Consider the following 13,302-nt stretch of genomic DNA (forward strand, 5'->3'; position numbering starts at 1 on the left):
AAGTCAATTGGATATTAACTTTAGACGACAGACGGGGATGACGACAATATACAACCACATTTCAATGTGGGCGTATAAAACAAAATGTATACAGTACTATAATATTATTAAATACTGCAGCATTCAAGACAGTAGGGACCTTTTTGCTGTACTGAACAATCCTTTGAATTTCAGACCAATAAATAAATTCCTTACGGTAATGAACATTATTGATGCAATCTTTATCACCATTGCTTTTCATGGTGTAGGGTAAACCAATCATTGATTTTTAACTTGACTGGTTCACTTTTTTTGGGGAAGGAAATCCAGCATCCATTTCACCATTGACATACCATTAATACCATTTTGTACGTGGGGTGGAGTATGAAAATGAACAGGTCATATGGAGGCAATCGACATAAAAAATTCAGTGAGAATGAAGACACATTTCAAATCCAGTCTGATTAGGATCACTTCTCATTGTGAGAATCAGTGTCAGATTTTTTTCACATCGAGTTGATCATCATTTAAATTTGGAGGAACCACATTTTTCCAAAAGGAAATTAACGTTTTTCACCAAGGATATGATTAGATCACCATTTTGCAAGATGATTGATATTTTGCATGGAGAGGATTTTGACTTGCCATGGATAGAATCATATTTTGATTTCACATGGAGAGTAGGCTACCTTGATGAGATCACCCATTCATAAAGCCTGGTGCACACTATGCGACAACTCTGAGACCCCTAAATGCATTTTAGTCATCATCGTGTCGTTGAATACTTCAATTAATATTGTTTTGTAGATGCTATCAGGCGGCAGCCTAGCCGTATTAGTACAATGCCGGTCGAGAGCAGTTCGTTTATAGCATTCTAAGTAACGAGCTGAAATTGGGTGACTCTTGTGTGTATAGAAAACAGGCTACATGAGGATGAGTCCAGAAATATTCCAAAGAATCCTAAATATAACTAATCCTCTCATTACCAAATAAACAGCCAAGACGAGACAACCAATAAGCCCAGGAGGGTTTCAATTAGTTAAGCCTAAATAAGATTACCCGAGCCACTTATTCATGCAACAGAAACAAATTCCGGGAAACCTTGTGTGTGGTTATGTCACATGACTCATGTGACATGTGACCAAAATCGCCTATGTCGTCATGTAGTGTGCACCAGGCTTAAGGAAGCAGACCGCTATATTCCATGGAGGCAATCAGATAGGCATTTCGTATGGAAAGGATCACCATATTATACAGAGCGATGGAGACTATCATTCCATAAAAAGTGGATTATCACTTGGCATGGAGACCATAGACTATTGTATAGCGAAGATCACCATCTCAGATTGTTTTAATAAACAACAAAATAATCAAAGTATAATTAGACATTTAATGTTATTGTTTACTTGTATTTTATAATGACTGTACAGAGTTTAATTACATTATAAATAAAAATGTACAAATATAAATAACAAGCATAATTAGTTAAGCAATAGTTATGTACGAGTAAACCAATATAAATATGATATTTAAAATCCCTTTTACATCTTATACATCGGTATTATGTTTGCTTTGGAAAATTTATCTTCAAAGCATCGCTCTAGATGAAGCATGGTGTCTGTAAATTTAGATTACATTACTAAAGCAAGATTCAGGGTGACAATAATGGTCCATTCTATATTGAATATACTGAATCTGTTGCAATATTTGTCTTCACGATTAAGGATGATACCATACTTTACAAACTTTGATTAACAATGACAAGCGGAAGGTAACATGTTCTTTTCTGCTGAATTTTCATTGATAAATATGTTACATGTATTTTAATTTCATTTTCCAGAAGACTAGAATCAAGAACATATTACTGAAAAACAAGACTAAAATGTTAATTAAATGATAATTTTTCATGACATTTGCGTTACAATTTCAAAATGAAAATTATATGCATGGAAAAAGAATGAAAATAAAATGTAGAGATTTTTAGGGTCAACTCAGGCATTTTATAGCAAATGAATAACAAAATGAAATAAGCTTACATCTTATTGTAATATTTAAATTGTTTGTTTTATGAAATACAGTATTGAAGAGCAAATTATTTATGGAAGAAAAAATATTAGATTTCACATACCATTAATTTTAACCATTTTATTATCCAAAAAATCATTGAAAGACTTTTTTCTAGTAATTTTACATGGACAACTTCCATAATCAATTAATTTTATCAGTGCATAGTTTTAGGTTTTATATGAAATGAAATAAATACGCCACGATTTAAAGTTACATTATAAAAAGACATTTAATATCTACAATTATATATTCTATTTATACAACCAATACACACTGTCAATAACATCCAGACTAAGCAACACATGTCTCATTATTAACATCTATATACATGTACTAGCATCAATTGTTATTGTTTTCTTTTGTTGTTTACATTTGCCAACCATAGCTTTGGTCAACAGGAAGTCCTTTTGAAACATTATGCTACTATCAGATGTCTTGGTGACCCAGTCTTTGTAACCATTCATGACTGTATGAAACCATTCAAAGAAAAAAGAGGAACCATTTACCAGTGTAACTGAATCTTTTTTTTTTCAAAACTGAGCTGCCTTTCAAGATATGAGAAAACAACATCAAATTATAAGGAATCATAAGGCATACTAGGGAGTAATAGTGTCTGAGACTGGGGTAGGTTTAGAAGATCAGATGTCATCAGCTGCATTCTTATCATATTTTTTAAAAACAATTCCACTTGGATCCAAAACAATCTTCTTGTATCATAGGAATTGCTGTGTATTACAGGGAATTGTAGCATCCGTGACTCACTTAAGCAATTTAAATTCATTTCTTCAGGGTACTTGTATGAAATGTTTTGTTGCATGCTATTATCTTTAATAGATCAGATATATTTATCCCTAAATATTAATTAACTATATTTCATGTTGACAAACTAGGTTAGTAAATGTAAGTCAGCAAGCAGTCTTGTAAATAGAGTATTTCTCAAGATAATACTGTAACATTACTATCTATTCATATTTAAAAGTGACAAGTGATATGGTATAATGACACATTATGAGAAACTTGTGAGGTATTCAGAATGAAATCTCATAGGCGCTGTAATATATTTGGTATAATATACAATACTTGTATGTAAAAAAAAAACTTACATATTCTAAATACTATAATCTATACACTAAAGCCTTGTACAATCACATCACACACATAAAATAATTAATGCATAATATTTCAATTGCATCAACAAAACTTCTAAATTGCATAAATATGTATAACAACTACTAAAAGCATAATTGATATATACACACATAAAATTTCTTCATTCAAGATCATTCATATATCCTTTTATATTTTTCCTTCATATATCCCATATTCAACAAATATTCTATCAACTTTGATTTTAAAATCAATTCATTCATCCATCTACAACAGTAGATTATCAATAAATCAGGCACCACTCAGATTTTATTCATCCATATATTTAGATTCTGTCATTCTTCCAGGGCATTCTTTAATACAGATTGACCCATAATGGCCATACATTTATGTCAACCTAACAACTAAATCGATTAATAAATATCAAGACAACCTCTAAAGTCTTAACAATTGTATGCAAATGACATAGTGTAAGCTCAACATCTATTTTCTTCACTCTTTAACAACATAGTCCCTTTATTACTGAATCCATCATTTTTAGCCAATAAGAAACATTAACAGATTTACTTGCAGGGAAAATCGTTGAGTTTGATAGAGTTGTAGGGTCGACATATGACAAGCTTAAAGTCTTTGATTCTCAATTCATAGATTTATAATCCCTTGTAGAGTACAATATTGTGAAAGTTGATTTTCTGAAAGAAATATCAGTCAAAATATGGCTCAATTTCATCCAGTATTTACATAGATATGTGAATTGAACATTTTGTCATCATTCAGCATCTGTTTTAGACCATATAAATCGGATTATGGTAAAACCAAGCTTTGCTAAAATAATTCAATGGGCCTTTTTTAATTCAAACGGATTCCAAACAAAGAGATTATCTACCATTGATATTTGTTTTCTTAATTCAATGTTAGATAATCAATCGGAGTACATTTTAGCTTGATTAAACCATGAACAAAATTATATATTTTCCGAAAAATGCAAATGACGACTAGTGCCTTAATTAAATAAATATTGTAAAACAAGAAACTAATGTATCATGAAACTAATGTGACCTGCAAGGGTTGATATTAATGCATACTCATACTGCAATAAATCCTTCCCACCAAATCTTCTTTTCTAAAATTACAACTGGGAAACTACTGTAACGTAAGTTGAACAAAGTAATAACCAGTTTAAATAAAGCTAATTAAACCATTGTTATTATATTAATTATGACATTGATTAACCTATAAACAAAATAGTTTGTTGTTTGGATGGGTGTTCTGATTGACCACAATGCTGATTTACTTGTGGAACTATCTTGTTAATGGTACAGTATTTTACAGAATAGAAATACATCAGTATGTTGACATCAGTTTCGTGTTTTACAGTAACCTTATATAATAAATCTATACTAAATAGCAATAGGTACAATGCATGTAGATATTAGATATACGAGGCAACACTTATTTATTTACCATTTTATGGTCATTTGTAAAAGATGTTGTAATAACATAGGTTATTAATAAATATTTATAATGTTATATATTCAATACTTATATATACAGTATACATCTTAAATGCAGTATCAATGCACTAATTAGATATAATAAAATGGGGACTATTTTGGCCATACACATGGTAATATTGTTTTTGATGTTCAAGCTGTATGTACAATTTTCTTTGGCGTTTATATACAGTGTAAACCATGAAAGCAGCATACAAAGTATTATTTGAGGTAAATTAAAATAAACACTAAAATACACTAATTAATTAATATAACTTTAAGAAATGTAACTAGCAAGGCGATATAGTTCTTATACAAATATATGAATATTATGATTCAAATAGTTTCATTGGCTCTTCAAACCATTTTTATAGTATTCGTTATTCAATGTCAATTAATGGACCTTGATCAGATTTTGTTTCTGTTATGAAATATTTAATAGTATTAATTAAATGAAATTAACTATATTTAAAAATATACCCCAAAAAAGAAAAATAGATAAGATTTGTAAGATCAGAAAACAGAAATGTACCAAAATCGGAAGAATGAGCAGTTCACTTGATTCAAATATTTGAATAATGACCACTTTATGTGACCATCAAAACAGAGTGGAAATAGACACAAGTTTATTCTACAGTTTTAAAGCTTCCAGGCCTAACTATATTAGTTTGTCTGTCTCATATTTACAGAACCACAACACTATTCTAAAGTTTATAAAACTTAATGTTATTTATATATTGCACACCAGTTTTTCTTTAATGCGTCTTGTAATAGTTTCTACATAAGTAAATTTTCATTTTTTTAAAAATATTGTTTATCCATTTGCTTTCTGGCTCTGATCTTCAATTCTGCTGAATAAAATATTTGTTGTCATAGTTACTGATTATATTCTTTAACTACATTTGATTCTGTGAGGTACTGTATACTTTTCTTGGTAAAAACATTTTTCAGAGGTGAAAAACAATACTGAACACATTGTCCGAGGATTAAAACTTTCCAGATTTCTATGGCACATCTCGTTGTTTGTAAACTTGTAAATTGTGATTCATCAATGAATTAGGGTATCTGGAGTATGTTCATGGAGACTAATAAGAAGATTTTATCTACAAGAGATCACTGTACACTTTATACACAATACTGTCAATTATCTTTAAATAGTTACATTGTTTCTAGCACTAAAACCGATAATAATTAAAAAGATTGTCAACTTATTAAATATAACGACCAAGTGCCGTGTAGAAGTCCTGTAAACAACCTAATAACTGAGAGAATTTGGGACGTTCATCTGGTGACATTGCCCAACAACACGCCATGACAGCAAATCTGAAAATAAATAATGAATATTTAGCGATTCATCTGGTAAAATGGAATGAAATCAAATGAGGTTTAATGAGACTCATCAACACTCTTATTAAAGTCATTTTGAAACTAATATAATATTCATATCATAAAGCTGCTCATAAGAGAGAAATTTGAATCTTTAAATCAATATAAGTAAAAAAATTGGTTCAATTCGGTTCAGTATTTACAAAGATATGTGTCATAATGCACCTGGGAACAGAGTGTGCAAGCAAATTGTACTGATCACAGTAACACTTCTGTGTAAACTTTTTAGAATTCCAAATTCCAGTTCCAACCAAATTCTACAGACTTGGCAACTTAAAGATTTGGCAATTGTTGCATTTGTAAGATTTGTTAGTCAGGCCATGTTTGCAAAGGTTAAGATTGTGGAAAGTGCAAGCAGTAGACAGCGTAACATTACTGTCTGTCATACAATTCAATAATCAGTTTGTTTAATGGCATATAGGTGAGATTAACATACTTATTCTTTTGACTATTTTCAAGTCAACTAAATCAGTAATGTAACACTGATCATTAACTTCTTGGATACTGGATAAGTTATAAATATAGCAAACTTACAATTCATCTGGACAGTTGATTGGTTGAGCTATTCTATACCCTTCCTGTAAATATGATGCCATTTCAAATGAATCTACATCTGCATATGGTTGTTGTCCCATTGTCATTAATTCCCACATAGTAACTCCAAATGCCCACTGTAATAAATAAACATATTATACCATTTACAATTTGAGACATCAGGGAGATGGGACAGTATTCCTAATCGGGACAGTATTCCTAAACAGAACTGTACTGTTTTAAAACTCAGCAATAAATATTGCCAACAAAAAATTTATTTTCTTGTTTGTTTACATGTGTAGGTCAACCAAATTGTTTGGATAAGAATATTCTATTTAATTTCATAAGGCCATTCGATGGGGCATCAAGCTTTAAACATGGACTCTGAAAATCCTTGTTTTTAGATCTGTACCAAAGTCGACATTATTTGTACATACCACATCACTGGCTGGTGAAAAGCGTTTTTCTTGTAATGCTTCTATAGACAGCCATTTTATGGGTCTATTTTCATTATCTCCTAGACAATTATAATCAGCCGGAAATAAATCACGGGATAAAGAATTGTCCATTATTTTTACCACAAGATCACTATCAACACTGTAAATATAAATACATATCAAAATTAATATTTATAAAGAATTCAAACAAGACATAAAGGCGAGGTAACAATAGGATATGTATAATTATCATACATAGGAAAAATGTCAGGATTGACAAATAAGTATTGTCTATAAATTGTTAGGGTGCTCCACCATAAATAAATATCTCCAAATATCTTGAAAATTACACCACAATATTTATAAATATACCAAGCCTTAAATCAGTTTCGCACATTTATAATCACTAAATAAACAGTAATGTAAGCTATGACCATTTAACCATCCATAAATAATAGACTGGAAAATGGTTACGCATGTCGGCCATAACATCCGGGTTACATGACCTTGTTTTGAAATTAGTCCCACTTAACCAGTCTACCGACCATTCTCCGTCTCATTGACAGGCCAGGATAATCAAGACTACTTTTATTACGAAAGTTAAAAGAAAGCTGGAACAAGAAATTTAATTTAAAAACATGCACGTTAGGCAACTCAACAATTGTTTTAAGAACCTTGTAAAACTAAAATGAAACTACTGCTAGTATCATGTTCTTGCCTAATGTGTTTCAGAGATATTATTTGTACTAAAGCAAAAGATGGCATTTAGTTTCATATTTGGTAAAGGCTAGAAATTCTCACTCAAATCTTTCCTCAGTTATAGAACTGTGTGCTGTGTAAACTTCATTTCTGCTTTATTATTACCTTACACTAAGAAATAGAGATCAATCAGTAGAGTTTCAACATATTTATGGTATGATTATCCTTGAAATACTAGTGTCATAATGTAAATCCCTTCGCGGTATGTGATCCAGAATATTTTTAAGATAATAGATAATTAATTATTATAATTATCTGATAATAATAATAATATTGAATACTTACACACAGTTTCTGGTAGCAATATCTTTATGTATGATCTTTTTACGGTGTAGATACTGTATACCTCTAATAATCTGTATCTCCATATAAACTAATTGCTGGGTTGACAAAGACTACAAATAAAATATATAAATTAATAACATTGTTTCTTGATATACAGTGAACTGTCAATTTAGACATCGTACAGGATCGATACAATATGTTGGATTACACAGCATGTCGGAATACTCAATTGCCTCAATACTGGAAGTATCATTATACCTTCATATACCGTAAGTATCATTGTACCTTCATATACCGGAAGTATTATTATAATGCACCCTTGAATACTCAGAACTTAAAATATGATAATGTCAGAAACCATTGTCGAAATTGATAAAATCTCCTTCTGTTGTATTTGAAGAAAGTACCAAGGATTCGATTAGTTTTGCAAGCGGTATATCGCCATCTTTGTCGTCAGAAGATACACCAAGACGAATAAATAGCCTAAACTATTGGCCGACCAATTGACTGAAAGGTTGTTTTTGTCCACGCCCTTATGGCGCTCTCACACTCTGCCGTGTAGGCCTACCGTCCACCTGCCGGGCTATTAAAAAAAACCAGAGTCCAGAACGTTGGCAGAACGTTGGGTTTTGAGCGAACTTGTCCCCGGCCGCAAAAAAAATTAATCTTTTCACCGTTTCGTTGCCATATTCTGACCGTTCTCACCGGGCGCATACCGGGTGTTGAACATGCTTCTACCGTCTTCACCGCCCAGATTGACTTTTGTTGAAAATTTCGGCCGTTTCCATACCGGGCCCATACCGGGTCTCGAACGTGTGCACCGGGTTTGTAGCAGCCACCTACAAGTCACTTAACGTCCCCTCACCGCTCGGAGCGTCCTGTGAGCGAGTCCCCGACTACCATAAATACCCCGATTTGAATGGCAACGGTCAGTCCGCTCTCCATTTTTCTTCAAGGAAACTCCACGACACTTCTCCTCATCTTTTGATCACATATTTACTGCATTATGCCACTCAAGAAGGGTAAGCCTAGGGGGGGGGGGGTCAGGCAGACGCCGTGGAAGCAAAGCAGCGGATGTATCAGCACCACCACAGAAGAGGGCCAAGAGGAAACCTCCTTCTATTGTCTCTGATGTGTCTGTTGATGAAGAAGTTCCTACCTCCTCTAGTTCTGAGGAAGAACAGCCTACTGCTGCTGAGGCTCAGGCTCAGACCTCCTCTAGTTCTGAGGAAGAACAGCCTACTGCTGCTGAGGCTCAGGCTCAGGATCAGGATCAAGAACAAGAACAAGAAAATTTACAAATTCCTGCTGCAGCACAAACATCTACAGGCAATATACCCAATAATTAGTGACAAACGGTGGCACACGGTGACAAAAGTAAATTTGTTGGTAATGGCACGTTCATATGATGCTACTGTGAAGGTAAGGACATGTTATGGACCCGTTATAGGACGTTATGGGAACGTCAAGGCGTTAACAGGATGTTACCCATGCGTTAGGGAGGCGGCGACGTCAGAATCAGGCGGTACCGCTTTGGAAACAGCCGTTGGCAGTCCGGTATGAACACTGTAATGAGGACGGTATGAATACGTTATGAAGACGGTGGCACGGTATCAATACGATCATGACACGTTCACAACCCGCTTACAACCCGTTGCAGACGGTGGATTTTTTTTTGCTCGTTCATCACCGTTCTGTAACGGTTTACCACCGGGTGTAAATAAGCGCCAACGCCCTATTAACGTGTTGCCCGCTTTGATAACGAACCACCGTGTGCCCTCGCCATTCTCCACCGTCCGCAGACATTTTCGCGCACGGTGGCACACGGTAGGCCTACACGGCAGAGTGTGAGAGCCACTTTAAACCACTTGTTGATGTCTTCAAACTTAGCGTTCAAGTAAAATCATTTCTTACTGCTGTCGAAGTTATCGGCAAACGTCTGTTTGAATTCATCTTTTCGCTTTAAAATGCTGGATACTGTGGTATGGCCAATTAAATACTTAACGGCTAATTCCTTCTGTGTAGGTCATGAAACTTTCTCAAAATATGCTATAATATGCTGTTTGAATGACATCCAATGTCAAATCTGTACGGGCACGCTTTGCAGGACAATCAATATTATAATGATAGTGATTCTTCATCTCAGCAATTTATATATAATTTTGCTGTATTTGATGTGAGAAACTTAAATCAAAAACCAAGCGCTCTCTTACAAGATAAAATTATCAAGGTAATCAACAAAGACTGGTACCTGTTTTAGGCTCACAGATAATTGATTGGTGATTGCTTGTCGATTAACGCCCACAGATTGAAGGCCGGATTATTCAATGTTAACTGATCACAAATCATGTGACGGGACTGCTGATTGATGTCGTAATTCGGAATATTCAGAATCCGGACTACTCAAAACTTTTTGGGTTGAAGTAGAAGTAATAATGAAATAAATCGGGACATGAAAATGATGACGGATTTCACAAGATGCTGTAGTATTATTCAGATGTCAGAAGTGACAAGAGTCCACTGTAGGATATAAATGAAGATATCTTAAATCTGAATTATTCAAAATCTCCTAATACCTTCTAGCAGGAAATAGTATTCTATGTTTTCATTTAAATAGCCATTTAACACTTGATTGATTTGATTTTGCAGCTAACCCAGGAGTATAGATTAGATGTCATTTATGAGTAGGCCTATTACATATTATAGCTTGGGTTTTTGAAAATTAGGTAAGTTTAGGGTTACTTTGAAAGTGATAATGTCTCTTTAACACAAAGGGACTGGCTTGAGGCAGGGTAAAATATTGTACTACTTTCGATTATAAATTTTTGTTTTTTATTTTTTATTAATAGGTTCGTCCACTTGCTGAGTCTGTCGACTGAACTCTTTAATTTGACTTCTGGTTAGGATCGATTGTGTTTGACTACTTACATAATGTGAACCACACTCCGACATTCGACACTTCTGTAAGAATTTTTTTAAGTTGCCCTCATTAGAATACTGATAAATACACATTGGTTGGCTCTCGTCCTCTAAACACGACCCAATCACAGGATTGATATTTGGATGTACCAAGCCCTTTAATTGGCTACTTTCAGTCATAAACAATTGAACTTGATCAGTTTTTGCTTGATCTGGAAAAAATATATTTCAAATGCTTTCATTGATTTAAATGTTAAGCAAGATTTAATTAGCATTTGTAAGAGCATTAAATTCTAACTATTTATTCCTGAAGATATGTGAAATTTACGATTTTTAGAATTTGTATGAAAATCCAAATACCATCGCACATTCTTGATATTTCGTAACACAAACAATCGAAAACTGCCATGGCAAAAATTATATAAAGATATGTTATGCCAGTTAAATAGCGTTCAAAAATATAAGTGTGAAAATAATAACTTTAATAATGTTTAATGTTAATGCCAACAACATTTTAAGATATATAAGCCAGATCATTCATATATATATCTCAAAAGTAAAAAAACATATACTATTTTAAAGTAAAGACTGTAATTATTATAATTACACACATCTGATTCTAACAAAACCTCCATAAATGAAGGGCTGGCTTGTACGAAACAAATAAAATTGCTCAATATTTAACAAAGGTACATAAAGAAGGTATTGTGAAATCAACAAAAACTTAAGTCAGAATTGATCAATCTGAATAAATCTTTTTACCCGAATAAAGAAATTAGTGCAAGCTTTATTTTAAATGGCCATAACTTGGTTTGAATGGATTAATTTGAAAAATTTCGGGACCAGAATTTTATTGGGTTTTTTTTTAAAAATAAAAGTACTTTTGTTTGTGTACAATCTTAAACTCTATCCAACTTTTAATCTTGGTCATTAATCTCATTAAAATGTAATCTTTACCTGAAATGGCTTTAATGAAAACTTCTTGTTCTGTGGATATTTCATTACCATCTTCACCAACTAATACACCATGATATATTTTACCAAATGTACCTACAATACAAAATTATATACTCTATTTTTAAATCATTCAGTACATAATGGTTCAGCACTATTATGTCCATTGGGCAAATGTCAACTAAAAATTTGCAAACTTCTCTAAAAAACAGATAGCAATGGGTTGATATCTGAACAATATTCAGCCATGTTTGCAATGACTGAACATAATGTGGTCTACAACATTGATAGCTACTCCATAAAAAGAATCTTAATTTTTTTAGTGTATTTTCCCTCGAGACATGCTATCACTTACTACAAAAGATGAATAGATTATGATGTCAGATTATGTTCTTACCTTCTAAAAGAATTTCTCCTAATGATAATCTTTTTCTTTCTATAGCTATCTCATTTAATATAGCTTTAACATCAGTTGGTTTTAATTCAGCAATAGCAGATATACCACGTCTAAAGTTAGGCAAACCTGAAATTAATTTATAAAGTTGGTTATATTGGCTGTTAGTTAGTCAAACCTGAAATCAATTCAAGTTGGATATAATTCAGTTATGAGTTAGGTGAACCTATAATCAAATACATAAAGTTGTTTATAATTCAGTTGTTCTGTAGCAGAATGATAAACTATGTATAAAAAGTTAGGTATTTCATATTACTACTGTTAAAAAGTTTTTTAATATAAATTTCCTATACATCCATCATGATCCGTAATGTAATGTGTCTAATAGCTACATCATCCAGCATAATGTTCTAACATTTTTTTTAACAGTACAAAAATGATTTCAAGGCTGGACTAAATTAAGTGCTATATGTACTAAATTCAAAAACAAAATAATTAATTATATTTTGAAATTGACTAGGAAGCGACAAATGAGGTTTAGAACTGTGACACCTGTCTGGTGACGATGACTGGCCTCTAAACAATATAACATCTATTAGTTCTGATTGTTTACGTTTCCAAACTTTCTCAGTAACCCACATGTTTTGTTTATTTACAGTGAAAACACAAATATAAACACATGAATAGTAAACAATGTCACATAGAGAAAGAGACAGGTTTGTTTAGAAGACAAATTATCTGACACCCTCGACTATTCAAATAGAACGATACGTTCAAACACTTGTATAGTATCATAGTACAAATGTAAATACAATCAGAAATACAGATTGATCAATTGATTTTTAATAGTTTAAAGAAATTCTGCCAGACAGAACTTTACAAATATTTTATAACAAGTGAATAATTTAAATGTAACCATGTGATAATAACATCATTAGCACAAAACCATTTGATGTCTAAATAAGTAGTATCAACTTTTGTTATACTG

General features: G+C 32.5%; 1 protein-coding gene across 1 annotated transcript in view; it reads right to left on the bottom strand.

The window, feature by feature from the left end:
- Positions 1-2,519: 2,519 nt before the first annotated feature.
- Positions 2,520-13,302, bottom strand: part of LOC126821554 (tyrosine-protein kinase RYK) — an 80,074-nt gene continuing 69,291 nt past the window's right edge. The window contains exons 8-14 of the mRNA XM_050550012.2: positions 12,318-12,443; positions 11,924-12,016; positions 10,976-11,178; positions 8,048-8,157; positions 7,004-7,163; positions 6,567-6,703; positions 2,520-5,969 (exon numbers count right to left, since the gene is read on the bottom strand). Coding sequence (XP_050405969.1) covers positions 5,858-5,969; positions 6,567-6,703; positions 7,004-7,163; positions 8,048-8,157; positions 10,976-11,178; positions 11,924-12,016; positions 12,318-12,443 — 941 coding nt within the window. The 3' untranslated portion in view covers positions 2,520-5,857. The remainder of the gene's footprint in view (positions 5,970-6,566; positions 6,704-7,003; positions 7,164-8,047; positions 8,158-10,975; positions 11,179-11,923; positions 12,017-12,317; positions 12,444-13,302) is intronic.

Source organism: Patella vulgata, chromosome 1 (assembly GCF_932274485.2).
Source record: "Patella vulgata chromosome 1, xgPatVulg1.2, whole genome shotgun sequence".
Lineage (NCBI taxonomy): Eukaryota > Metazoa > Mollusca > Gastropoda > Patellidae > Patella > Patella vulgata.